This window comes from Hydra vulgaris, chromosome 03 (genome assembly GCF_038396675.1).
Source record: "Hydra vulgaris chromosome 03, alternate assembly HydraT2T_AEP".
NCBI classification, from domain to species: domain Eukaryota; kingdom Metazoa; phylum Cnidaria; class Hydrozoa; order Anthoathecata; family Hydridae; genus Hydra; species Hydra vulgaris.
Genome location: NC_088922.1, coordinates 36,050,484 through 36,062,625, shown reverse-complemented (window position 1 = coordinate 36,062,625; position 12,142 = coordinate 36,050,484). Strand labels below are relative to the sequence as shown.

Below are 12,142 nucleotides of genomic sequence, written 5' to 3'. Positions count from 1 at the left end.
TATATTTACCTAAACATATATTATTACACATACTATATGTATATTGTATATGCGAATTCAATGTGTATGAATACACACACACACACACACACACACACACACACACACACACACACACACACACACACACACACACACACACACACACATATACATATACACATGTTTATATAATTGCAACATTAAATATATATTTTGTTTGTGTTTTATTAGAAATTTTATTTAATTCATATTGTTGCTATGGAGCATATATGTTTGTTTATCATTTTTATTATTGTTGTTACATCTTCAACAGTTAAAAATATGAGAGCTGTTCAGTTAAAAGAGTTTGGTGGTGTAGAAAATATGTATGTTAGTGATGTTTCAATACCAGATCTTCCATCTTCAGATTACATTTTAATTCATGTAGCAGCTGCAGGTGTTAATAGAGCAGACACAATTCAAAGGAAAGGATTGTATATGCCACCTAGTGGAGAATCTGATATATTAGGACTTGAAGTAAGCGGCATTATTGAAAAAGTTAGTGAAAATGTTACTGCATTCAGGTTGTTTTTTTAATTTTTTTATTTGAATTTTTTTACCTATTTTAAAATTTTTATTGACATAAAAATGTTAAACGTGTTTACCCTATCTATGTCTATATATATGTATTCTACCCTATATCTTTTGGGTTGAATAATTTATTTTAGTAAACTATGTTTGTTACTGCTATTTATTTTAATTATAGTGTTGGTGATGAGGTCATGGCATTATTGGGAGGTAAGATTTTTTTTTTAATTATATTTTTGTCATGTATGATTTAACAAAAGAATGATTATATACATATTATAAGGTACAAAACATAATGAGTGTGAACATGAAAGACAATGACAGAATTTAAAATAAGTGTTATTTATACTTATTTTAAGCTCATTTGAGCTAAAAAGGAGCCAATATTTAGTGTGAGAGGCCTGCTTTTATTGTGAACTTAAACACTGTGTGTGAGTTTTTAACACAATAAATAAAGTTTGGCATGCTGGTCTTCTCCATAAGCTTTCTTCTTATGGTGTATCCGGCAACATCTTTAAGATCATTGAATCCTTCCTTTCCAATCGTAGCATAAAAGTTGTCCTCGATGGACAACACTCTTCTTCTTATTCTGTAACTTCAGGGGTTCCTCAAGGTTCTATCCTTGGCCCTATACTCTTTTTAATTTACATTAACGATCTTCCAGATATTCTCACATCTAAGGTGGCATTGTTTGCTGATGATACTACCATTTATTCTTGTCGTGATAAGAAACCAACATCCTCTGATTGCCTGGAGGGGGCATTTGAGCTTGAAAAGGATCTCACTTATGCTACAGCATGGGGCTCACAGTGGCTGGTGAACTTTAATTCAGATAAAACCCAATTTTTTTCAGCCAATCGTTATCGCAATAATTTAGATCTTCCTATATTTATGAACGGTGATGTACTCGATGAGTCACCTACTCTTCATCTTCTAGGATTAACTCTTACTTCCAATCTTCCTTGGAAACCATATATCAAATCGGTTGCAAAATTAGCATCTGCTAAGGTTGCATCTCTTTATCGAGCTCGCCACTTTCTTACTCTGGATTCTATTCTCTACCTCTATAAATCTCAAATCCGGCCTTGTATGGAATACTGTTGCCATATCTGGGGCGGATCTTCTAATGATGCCCTTTCTCTTTTAGACAAGGTGCAAAAACGCATTGTAAACATAGTTGGACCTGCTCTTGCAGCCAACCTTCAATCATTATCACATCGTCGTAATGTTGCTTCTCTTTCTCTTTTCTACAAATACTATAATGGGCACTGCTCGAAAGAGCTAGCGTCTCTTGTGCCATCTACTAAAATTCATTCTCGTGTTACTCGTCATTCAATTAAGTGTCATCCTTTTTCTGTGACTGTTTCTAAGTGCTCCAAAAACGCTTATTTGTCTAGTTTTTTTCCTCGAACATCAGCTCTTTGGAATTCGCTTCCTTCATCTTGCTTTCCTGATTCATATAATTTGCAATCTTTTAAATCGTCCGTCAATCGTTATCTTGCTCTACAATCTTCATCTTTTCTCTTACAGTAACTTCCAACTTTAATTAGTGGCTGCTTGCAGCCTTGTTGGAAGCGAAGATGTTTAAAAAAAAAAAATACAAGCATTGAAGGTATAAAATAAAATAGAACGTAAAATAAATTTTTAAAAAAGCAAATAAAATTTCTGTTGATATTAAAATTGCTTTTCTAGTTTTACTTCGTTGAAGTTCAAAATCTAATGAAATAAAAGCTTTGTGGAGGAAAATCAATTTGCTGACAATATTGTCTCATTACAACTCTAATGATATATTTAATATGGATGAGTTTGATTTGTTTTATAAAGAAGGTGAGGATTGTATCAGAGGCAAGAATTGCACACACTAACATGTGTGCTGTAAAAATTCCAATGTTTGTTATTGGGAAATCAAACAAACTTCTTTAATTAAATTAAACAAAATCTGCTATTTTATAATTCAATCAAACAAATCTTCTTTAAGGGATTTAGAAGCATGCTCTTTCTATACGCAAAAAAAGAGCTTGATGAACTCCAAACTATTTGAAGAGTGGGTCAGATGTAAACATAGATGTAAACTTGTGGTGATAAATATGTAAACAACCTATCCTTATCTAATATCAATGTGTTACATTGTTTCTTGCCTAAGATGATGAACACTAGATCTTATTAACTCTGTTTCTGCTTTTTGCTTGTGCCTTCTCGACAGTGACTAGGCAACTCTTTCTGTTATCTTGTAATAAAGGTACTGCTTTAAAACTCAACTTGATGGTTCTGAAGCTGGCTGGTTTTAGTTTTCCTAAACTCTGTTGTAGCTCTCTAGATATATCCAGTCTTGACACTATATGCTCCAGTCTTGGCAAGATCACCTGTCTGATCTCTTTTCTGTGATGACTTGGGGCTTGCATTGATCAATGAGTTTCAACTCAAAAACAGAATTGCAACAATTATTAGCAATCAATAACTTTGTTGTTGATTGCTAATAATTGTTGCAAATCTACTTGAATTACTAACATCTTCTTGAATTACTAACCATCTCATTAAAACCATATATTTAATCCATAGGGAAGTTAATACCAGCTCAGGTTGCTTTTTCTTACTCTTGAATCTATTCTCAAGCTTTATAAAGCTTTTATTCAATCTTGTTTAGAATACTATTGGCATATCATTCTTTTACAGACAAGGCTCAAAAATGCATTGTAAATGTAGTCAGAGCATTGTAAGTTCTCGTCACTTTTTTTCAACAAAAAAAACCGTGGTTGCTACTCAACAAATTTTCATCTTTTGCTCCAAAGCTCAATCCTGCATGACTTTTCACTCAGCAAAGTAACACCTTTTTACTGTTATATTCAAAAAACAATTATTGATCTAGTTTTTTTCCCTCAAACATCAATACTTTCCCTTTGCTTCCCTGATTTACATTCTCTTTGCTTCCCTGATTTACATTCTCTTTGCTTCCCTGACTTACTTTCCCTTTGCTTCCCTGACCTTCTTTTTCTTTTTTATTCCCTGACTTCTACAGATTACAGTTTTTGAATTATATAGTTGTCAGCTTAAATGTTTACTTGCAATATTATTAGGAGTGAACTTGTTTTTGAAAAATAGAAAAATTTTTTTTTTTTCTTTTAAATAATGCTTTACAATATTTAAAAATAATCTTTTTATATATACAGTTTTTATAAATATATATCTATATCACATATATACATATATTGTTTGTATACATATTTCTTAAGTTAACTTATTATTGTAATAGATTTTAGATAGCCTTAAGTAAATTGTATAATATTATGTAAATGCATGAGTTTCATGATATGAAAATGAGTGAATCAAGTATGAAAACAATTGAATCACATGATATTATGAAAATAAATAAATCATATTATAAATTAAAAAGGTAAAATATATACTTGTATCAGATATTATACATATATTCATAATGAGTGAATCAAATAGTATTATGAAAATAGATGAATCGCATAGTATTTTTGAAGATGAATTAGACTATAAATCTCTCTCTTTCTCTAAGTAATTGCTATTTATTTGTAAAAAAAAAAATTTTTTTTAGCAAGTTTTTCATGTAAAAAAATAAAAAGTCATTAATGCTAATATTTAAATATAAAATATGTGGTTGTTTTCAATATCCCATTGAAATATTCTGCGCTTTTTTAGGATTATTCAAATTTTGCATTTAAACATGATGTTATTGACGATGCTCCAAAAGTTTGTGGGCTAGTACATTGTTACTTTACTGTTTAGGAGTCTATTTAAAACTTTTTTTAAGTTTTAAAATACATTTTTTTAAACAGAGCAATCATTAATGTTATTATCTCTAGTAATTCGTATTAACATCGCAAATTATGCATTATAAAAGAAACAGGCATTATAAAATTAGGCATTATGAAAGACATGCATCAAAATATGATGTAAATACATTTATTAAAGAAACCATGTTATAAAGAATTTAATTTATTCTGTTATTTCAAAAATTATTAATCAAATAATATATTTTACAAATAAATAACAATTTTTTTTCTTATTTTCCTATTATATAAGTATTGAGGAAAAAACATCTAATATAGCAAAAACATTTTTAAAAGCGAAAATACGTACAAAACGAATAAACATAAGGAAAAAAATTAACAAAGTTTTTCATAGTTCTAGCATACATAGCGAATTAGTTTCTTAATTATATGGACTGATAAAAATCATGAATAAATTGCATATCAAAACTTTCAGTTGTTGCTAAATCCTTATAAAAGATAAAAAAATTTTCAACAACAACTCTAAAAAAAAGAGTACAAAAGTTGTATAAAAATTTTATTAAAAAAAACTTTTTATTTACTTTTTTTAATTATTAAATTTTCTAATTTTTTTGATTAAACTTGATATTTCGTTTCAATTTTTTTTTAGGACTGTTATGTTTTTTTCTTAGTAGATAAGTTTGTATTTTGTCGCAAATTATTGAAACGCTTTATAAGTTAAAAGATGCTAACTGCCGTGGTCAGTTTATCTAAAAAAAATACTTTAAACGTAGACGAACAAGGCGTGTGATCGCACGCGCTCTCCGGGAAGGCTTGATATTTGTATATATGTGTGCATATGTATATGTATATATATATATATATATATATATATATATATATATATATATATATATATATATATATATATATATATGTATATATATATATATATATATATATATGTATATATATATATATATATATATATGTATATATATATATATATATATATATATATATATATATATAGCTTTTATTCAGTTTAAAAATTATTTAATCTACTTTGATTTTGATTTTAGGAGGAGGATATGCTGAATATGTAGTTGTGCATCAGTGTCAAGTTATGAATATACCTAAAGGGATAGATCTTGTTACTGCTGCTTCAATTCCTGAAGTATGGCTAACAGCCTATCAACTTATTCACTTAGTGGCTAAAATAAAACCAAATGAATCTGTTCTTATACATGCAGCTGGGAGCGGAGTAGGCACAGCTGCTATTCAGCTCGCTAAACAGATTCCTGGTTGTTTTATAATTGCAACTGCTGGTACAGAGGAAAAAATTGAAAAGGCAAGGCAGCTTGGGTCTGATGTTGTTATAAACTATAAAACAACTGTTTTTTCAGAGGTTGTCAAAGAAGTAACTAATGGTAAATAATATTTTGTTTAATTATACTTATATGTATAACTTGTTATTACTAAATTTATGCATATTTCATTTTAATTTTTGAATTTTGAAAATTTTCTGATCTTTATTTGAGATAATCTGCACATTGCTTCAGAATTTTTTTAGGAATTGGTGTTAATGTTATTCTTGATCCAGTTGGTGGAAGTTTTTGGCATCAGAACTTAGCCGTTCTTAGTGTGGATGGGCGTTGGGTTGTATATGGTTTATTAGGTGGGGGATGTGTAGAGGGAACTATACTAAGTCAACTGTTAATGAAGAGAGGGAGTCTTTTAACAAGCACACTAAGAACAAGATCTATTGAGGTTAATATTTTATTGCTAAAGATATTAACAAATTAAAAAATTGATAAGAATTTAAACATTTAAAGATTGATAAAAAATATTTTAATTTTGTTTAACATTAATAAGATTTGTTGCATTAAAAAAAAAAATCAAAATATTATAAAGGATTGTCGAAAGCTCCAAAGAATGTTATGAGTTTCTTGTTTTTCATTCACTCACCTTTAGATGTTTATGTAATCTTTTCAATTAGGATATTGTTTATGCTTTTTCTATTTTGAAAAGTGTGTTGTTTTTTTTAAAAGTTTTTTAAAAAGTTTTCTCAAGTTTCTGATTATGAATAATGCAGTTATGAATTTCTTAAGGGATATTAAAACTTTAATAAAATAATTTAAAAAATTTTTTTTTCTATTAAATTATTTTCTTGTTTGCATTATCTGGAGGATAATGCAAACAAAAAAATTATTAATTTATCAACATCTGTTCAATACTTTAATAATAATCCTCATTTTCTGAATTCGCATTCAGAAAATGAGGATTATTGAAATATACGAAATTTTTTTCTGTAACTGTTTTTTTTTTGTTGTTATTTTTTGTAACTGTTGGGTTTCTATCTACAATGTAGGTTGGCATGGCTTTAATCATAATTTAAGTTGAGTTTTGTGAAATATATTAAAAAGTTTATACAATTTCATAATTTGCTGAGAATAGAGACAAAATTAGGAATGTAAATTTTATACATATACATACACACACAGGCATCTGCTGGATTTAATTAGCGTAAGAGCAGAGAAAAGCTCTCCTAAAACATAGCAAACTATGCAAGCTGCTCCTCAAAATTGCTTTTTGCCAGAGCTTTTAGTTTTTCATGAGCAAAAACGAAGAGTTTATTCATTCAAAAAATTGTTATTAAATACAAAATTTGGTTTTTATATTTTTTACAAGCATATGTTTGTAATATTACAAGAATATGTACATAACAAGCGTCATTTATTGCACTGTGAAAAAATTCTTTAGACGAGCAAAGTTTTTTGATTTTCACACTAGCTATCCATTTATTTACTAACAACATTACTTATTTGACAAAAAACTACATAAGTTTTTACTGCTTATAAAAAATGTTTTATTCTTTCTTATTGTAATAGAAAGTAGACATTTTAAGAATTATTACAACAATTGAAAATTCCACAATTAAAGTGAGATATATATTAAGTAATTAATATATAAAATATATAATTCATTACATAAAATAAAAATGTTTAGATTGTAATAATCTAAATTGTTGCAGCTAAAGTTCCTTATTTAAAATGATGTTCCTAATTTAAAATGATTATATAATATCCTGAATAAATGTTGCTACACCACCACTGTCATTTCTATTTAAAACATTCTTTCTGTTAAATTTGTTTAAATAATATGCATTAAATATTCCACTTTATTACAAGTTTTAGTCATGAATATAATATATGTTAATGCTAAAACTGGTAATTCAGTTACTCTATTTGAATTTAATGTTGCATTTGTATAAATGTATTTTAATTGTCGATTTGTTATTTTTTTAAACCCTTGTTGATCTATATTTTTTTAAACCCTTGTTGATCTATATTTTTTTAAATCCTTGTTGATCTATATTTTTTTAAATCCTTGTTGATCTATATTTTTTTAAACCCTTGTTGATCTATATTTTTTTAAACCCTTGTTGATCTATATTTTTTTAAACCCTTGTTGATCTATATTTTTTTAAACCCTTGTTGATCTATATTTTTTTAAACCCTTGTTGATCTATATTTTTTTAAACCCTTGTTGATCTATATTTTTTTAAACCCTTGTTGATCTATATTTTTTTAAACCCTTGTTGATCTATATTTTTTTAAACCCTTGTTGATCTATATTTTTTTAAACCCTTGTTGATCTATATTAAATTTGCTATTGTTGTTATTGCTTTTTGATAATATAAATTCATGAAAATCATTTTAATTTTTTTTTATTCTAATAATAATGTTACAACTATTATTGAAATGGTTGGTACTCCTCTCGTTTTCTATTTCTGCTTCCATAGTTGAATTTTTTCCTACTTTGCTCTTTATAAAGAAGATTATGAACTTCTTTATTGATAAATGAACTTCTTTATGGAGAGAAATTTCAAATTGATTTGATGATGAAATTGAAACAGATTTCAAATTTGCAAAAAAAAAATTTGAATATGAAGATTCTCTAGAGAAGACGCTTTTTATTATACAACTTTTTTTTATATTAAAGAAAACATTTTCCAAGTTTATACATTTTTCGAGGTCAGGTCATTTATTTAATAAGGACACAACTAGCATTATAAACTAGCATTTATCAATTAAGGCTCCTTATATATGCAAACAAAACAGCCAAAATTAACTTTAAGCTGTATACGAATTCATTCAATGTATATAAAATCAAGTTATAATAATTAAAAAGTTAAAATAACTTTTAATGAAATTCATAAATAAACAAATAAACAGTGGTATTGTAATGAGGTTTCTTTATCTTGGTTCTAGACCACCATCAAACCCTTCAGAATCATTTACTTTAAAGTTTTTTATTTTTTTTCATATTAATCTTTTCTTATTGTATGTTCAAATGTTCTCTCAGTTGGTATTTTGTCTTTATTGAAACATGTTTTTAAAATTTTTGCATTTGAAAAAACATGTTTTTTGATCAAAGTGATCATTTAAGTTTCTTGATCATTCTACCAAAATCTGTAGACAGCAAAAATAGCACTATGTTAACTTTTCTTTTCAATCTTGTAATTTACTTAAATTTAATTGTTAAGAAATCCCCACTGCATCCCCCTGGTTAAGGGAAAATATTTTTTGAAAAAAGAAATCTTGAAATTTTGTAATGTCCATTGATCGTTTCCTGCTTCTAATGAGATGTTTGCATTTTGTCAATAACATGGCCATCCCATTGCAACCATCCAAAGATAATCTGAGGACTTTAAAAATTGTCTTGACATTACTGCACAATCTTCTTGAAAAAGATTATACAGTATTCATGGATAATTTCTACACATCTCCGTCACTGTTCAGACAACTTGTGCAAAACCAAACTAATACAGTTAGGACTCTTTAAACAGTCCCAATTGTTCAAACAAACTGCTTACTAGCAGATTTGAAAAAGAAATTTTTTTTGTGGTGAAATATTCTTAAGGTTCTGTGAAAAAATAGATGTCTTTGAAACGGAACAAAAAAGATGTTACAATGATGTCACGCCACTTATCACAGTGCAGCAGTTAAAGCTGTTAGTCATCCTGGCACTAGAAAAAAGCAGGTGGTCATCTGTGATTACACTGTCAGCATGGGTGCAGTTAATTTACTGGACTAGATGCTAACCTTATATCCAGCTGAAAGAAAAAGACAAAAAGCTTGTTATAAAAAGTTATTCTGTCATCTGATCAACAAAGTCACCTTGAACTCTTATGTGCTGTATATTAATGACCAAAATAACAAATTCAATCATGTTAACTTTTGTTTGAAAGTCATGAGATATGATTGAGGAATATCATGTGCCAGAGCAACAAGTTTATATTAAATTAATCATATCAAACCAAATGTGGATGATATTTCAGAGTGTGATGAGTTTGAGCAAGTAACAAATATACTTGAATGAAATATTTGCCAGACATATTTTATGCACATGTAAGCAAAAATCTGGTGAATCAATTGACCAATTCCTAAATGAGCTAAAGAACTTACAAAAGAATTCACATGCTCTTCAAGGAAGTGAACAATACTATTCATCTGTGGAGAAAGAAACTCAAACAATATTTCAAGCCATAAATCATTGGCGACATTTTGTTCTTATCACAATGACCATTGCTCTGTAGCATTTATATATAATTATAAATCAAACTTTCAACAAACATTGTTATCAGGTTCTTTAATTCCTTCCTGGCTAATTAACCCAGGACCTGTAATAATAAAGCTTCTGGAAAGGAGGTCCAGCTCCTTGAAGCAAACCCTCACCTAAAATATATGTGTGTGTGTGTATGTGTGTGTATATATATATATATATATATATATATATATATATATATATATATATATATATATATATATATATATATATATATATATATATAGACTTATACAATTATAGCTTTTTTGAGCCAACATAATATCTGGTTATTCATTACAGGGGTTGACAAATCCAACTTTGTATACTGAATTGTAAGGCCTTATCTATTGCAAGAGCAATACGAATAGAGATAGTTACTGCTCTAATGAAAAGAATTCATTATATATTTTATTGAGCAGCCCATTGAGCCGTATTGCGTGGTTAGGGCGCTTGCCTCAGAAACTAGAGATTCATGGTTTAACACCATCTCTGGGCAAGTTTTATAACATCGATAAGAAAGGAGGTGTAAACTTCCTTTAAAATGTTCTTCCGCGGTGCTCTGTGATAAATCCGTAAGAACTTCTTGGGGCACCTAAAATAAAAACAATAATAAATGATAATTTGTAACAACGTTTTTAATTTGTTTAACGTTTTCATCTACTTTAATGCTTTATCACGTTATACTCAGCCATTTTATTTCTTTCTCAGACTCACCATAATTTTTTCTAAAACATTTTCATTTGACTTAATCATGAACATACCTAGTTTTAAAAAGTTTACTTAATGCTTAAAATTGTCATCTCAAGCATCAAAAAAATCGTCCTAGTACTTATGAATAAGAGAAAATCTGTTTAAGCAAATCTCATTTTTGACTCTATTAAATGTGGGATATTTCCAGTCAAATGTAAAAACGTTTTGTCAGCTATTGCGCCAACAACAGACTCAGAACAGCTTAATGACTGTATTAGAGGATAAAACATCTGTCAAAAAAAAAAATTTGTGTTAAAATAATTTTTATTTAATTTAAAATTTATTTTACTTTAGATGTCCCTATTTATAGCATATTAGGGTAAATAAGGATGCAAAATTTGCACAAAAAATAGATGTAGCACTTTTTTTAGTTTATTTTTTAGATCTTCAAATAAGTCATGATAATATTTTTAATAAAAAACTTAAAAAAGTTATAAATGCAAATCATTGAAAAGAAATATCATTAAAATTGTCACTAAACCACAAGTTATGGTATCCAGATTATTCTTTATTACACTTTATATAAAAAGTTATGTATTGTATTTTTTCTTAATGAATTTTCTTGTTATTTCTCTTTTCTTTTAGTACAAAAAGTTTTTAGTTGAAAGTTTCGTTCAGTCTTCAATTGATAAATTCACATCTCGTGTTTTTATGCCAATTATTGATTCAGTTATGTCACTCGATCAAGTTAAAGAAGCCCATGAGCGAATGGAAGCAAACATTAATAGTGGTAAAATTTTATTGACTGTTTCAAATGACTTTCAAAAAAAAGAGCTTTAGATTTTTTTATGGTATAATTTTCTTAATAAACAAAATACAATCTTAAATCTTTTTGTATATAGCTTCTTTAAATGTTTAACATATAATATTTTTAAATGCTTTATATATTTATATGACTTGGCAAGTTTAGTTGAATGTTGTTAAATTATTTAAAATGAAACATTCTTATTTATATGTTTTTTATTTTTTGAATAAAATTTTTTTTTTAATTTATGTTTTTGGTACAGTTCAAGTTCAGGGTCATAACTAGTAAAAACAAATTGATTTTTCTATTGGGATGACCATGAACTTTTGACCATATTTATGACTTTTTCAGTGGGTACCTATGGACTCTTTAGCATATTCATGACTTTTTAAGGAAATACAGACTCTGTAGCATAATTATTATGACTTTTGATCATTTTAAGCAGTGATTTAGAATAGGATCTCACAAAGATTTTTGCTTGCAATATATGAAGTAACTAAAAAACTAAAAGTTGTGTAAAATTAGAAAAATTAAATTATTAGAATCAGCAATCTTTTAAAAAGATATATTAAGTTTTTACTGGTAAGGGAGGGAAAGTTATTAGTCATTAGTTTTTATGAAATAGATTATTAAAACAAGCACAAGAAAATGTTATGAATTTTTTTTTTATTTCGTTACATTTAATATATATGGTTAAATAGTATTAAAAATTATTTGGTCAAGTACTAATTATCTTGGGAAATCTTAT

The 12,142-nt window shown here is 27.5% G+C and overlaps 1 protein-coding gene across 1 annotated transcript; it reads left to right on the top strand.

Annotated features, from left to right (window-relative positions):
- Positions 1-203: 203 nt before the first annotated feature.
- LOC100208988 (cyclin-dependent kinase 10) lies at positions 204-11,638 on the top strand. The gene is made up of 5 exons (XM_065793058.1): positions 204-545; positions 728-759; positions 5,369-5,716; positions 5,860-6,056; positions 11,235-11,638. The coding sequence occupies exons 1-5, from the start codon at positions 241-243 to the stop codon at positions 11,427-11,429; spliced, it is 1,077 nt and encodes a 358-aa protein (XP_065649130.1). The 5' UTR covers positions 204-240; the 3' UTR covers positions 11,430-11,638.
- Positions 11,639-12,142: the final 504 nt, after the last annotated feature.

What these genes read in the sequence shown, in the direction of transcription:
- LOC100208988 (XM_065793058.1), top strand. Translation starts at nt 241, where the DNA reads ATGGAGCATATATGTTTGTTTATCATTTTTATTATTGTTGTTACATCT. An exon ending in TGTCAAAGAAGTAACTAATG is followed by an intron (nt 5,717 to 5,859) that starts GTAAATAATATT and finishes GAATTTTTTTAG; the next exon opens with GAATTGGTGTTAATGTTATT. An exon ending in TAAGAACAAGATCTATTGAG is followed by an intron (nt 6,057 to 11,234) that starts GTTAATATTTTA and finishes CTTTTCTTTTAG; the next exon opens with TACAAAAAGTTTTTAGTTGA.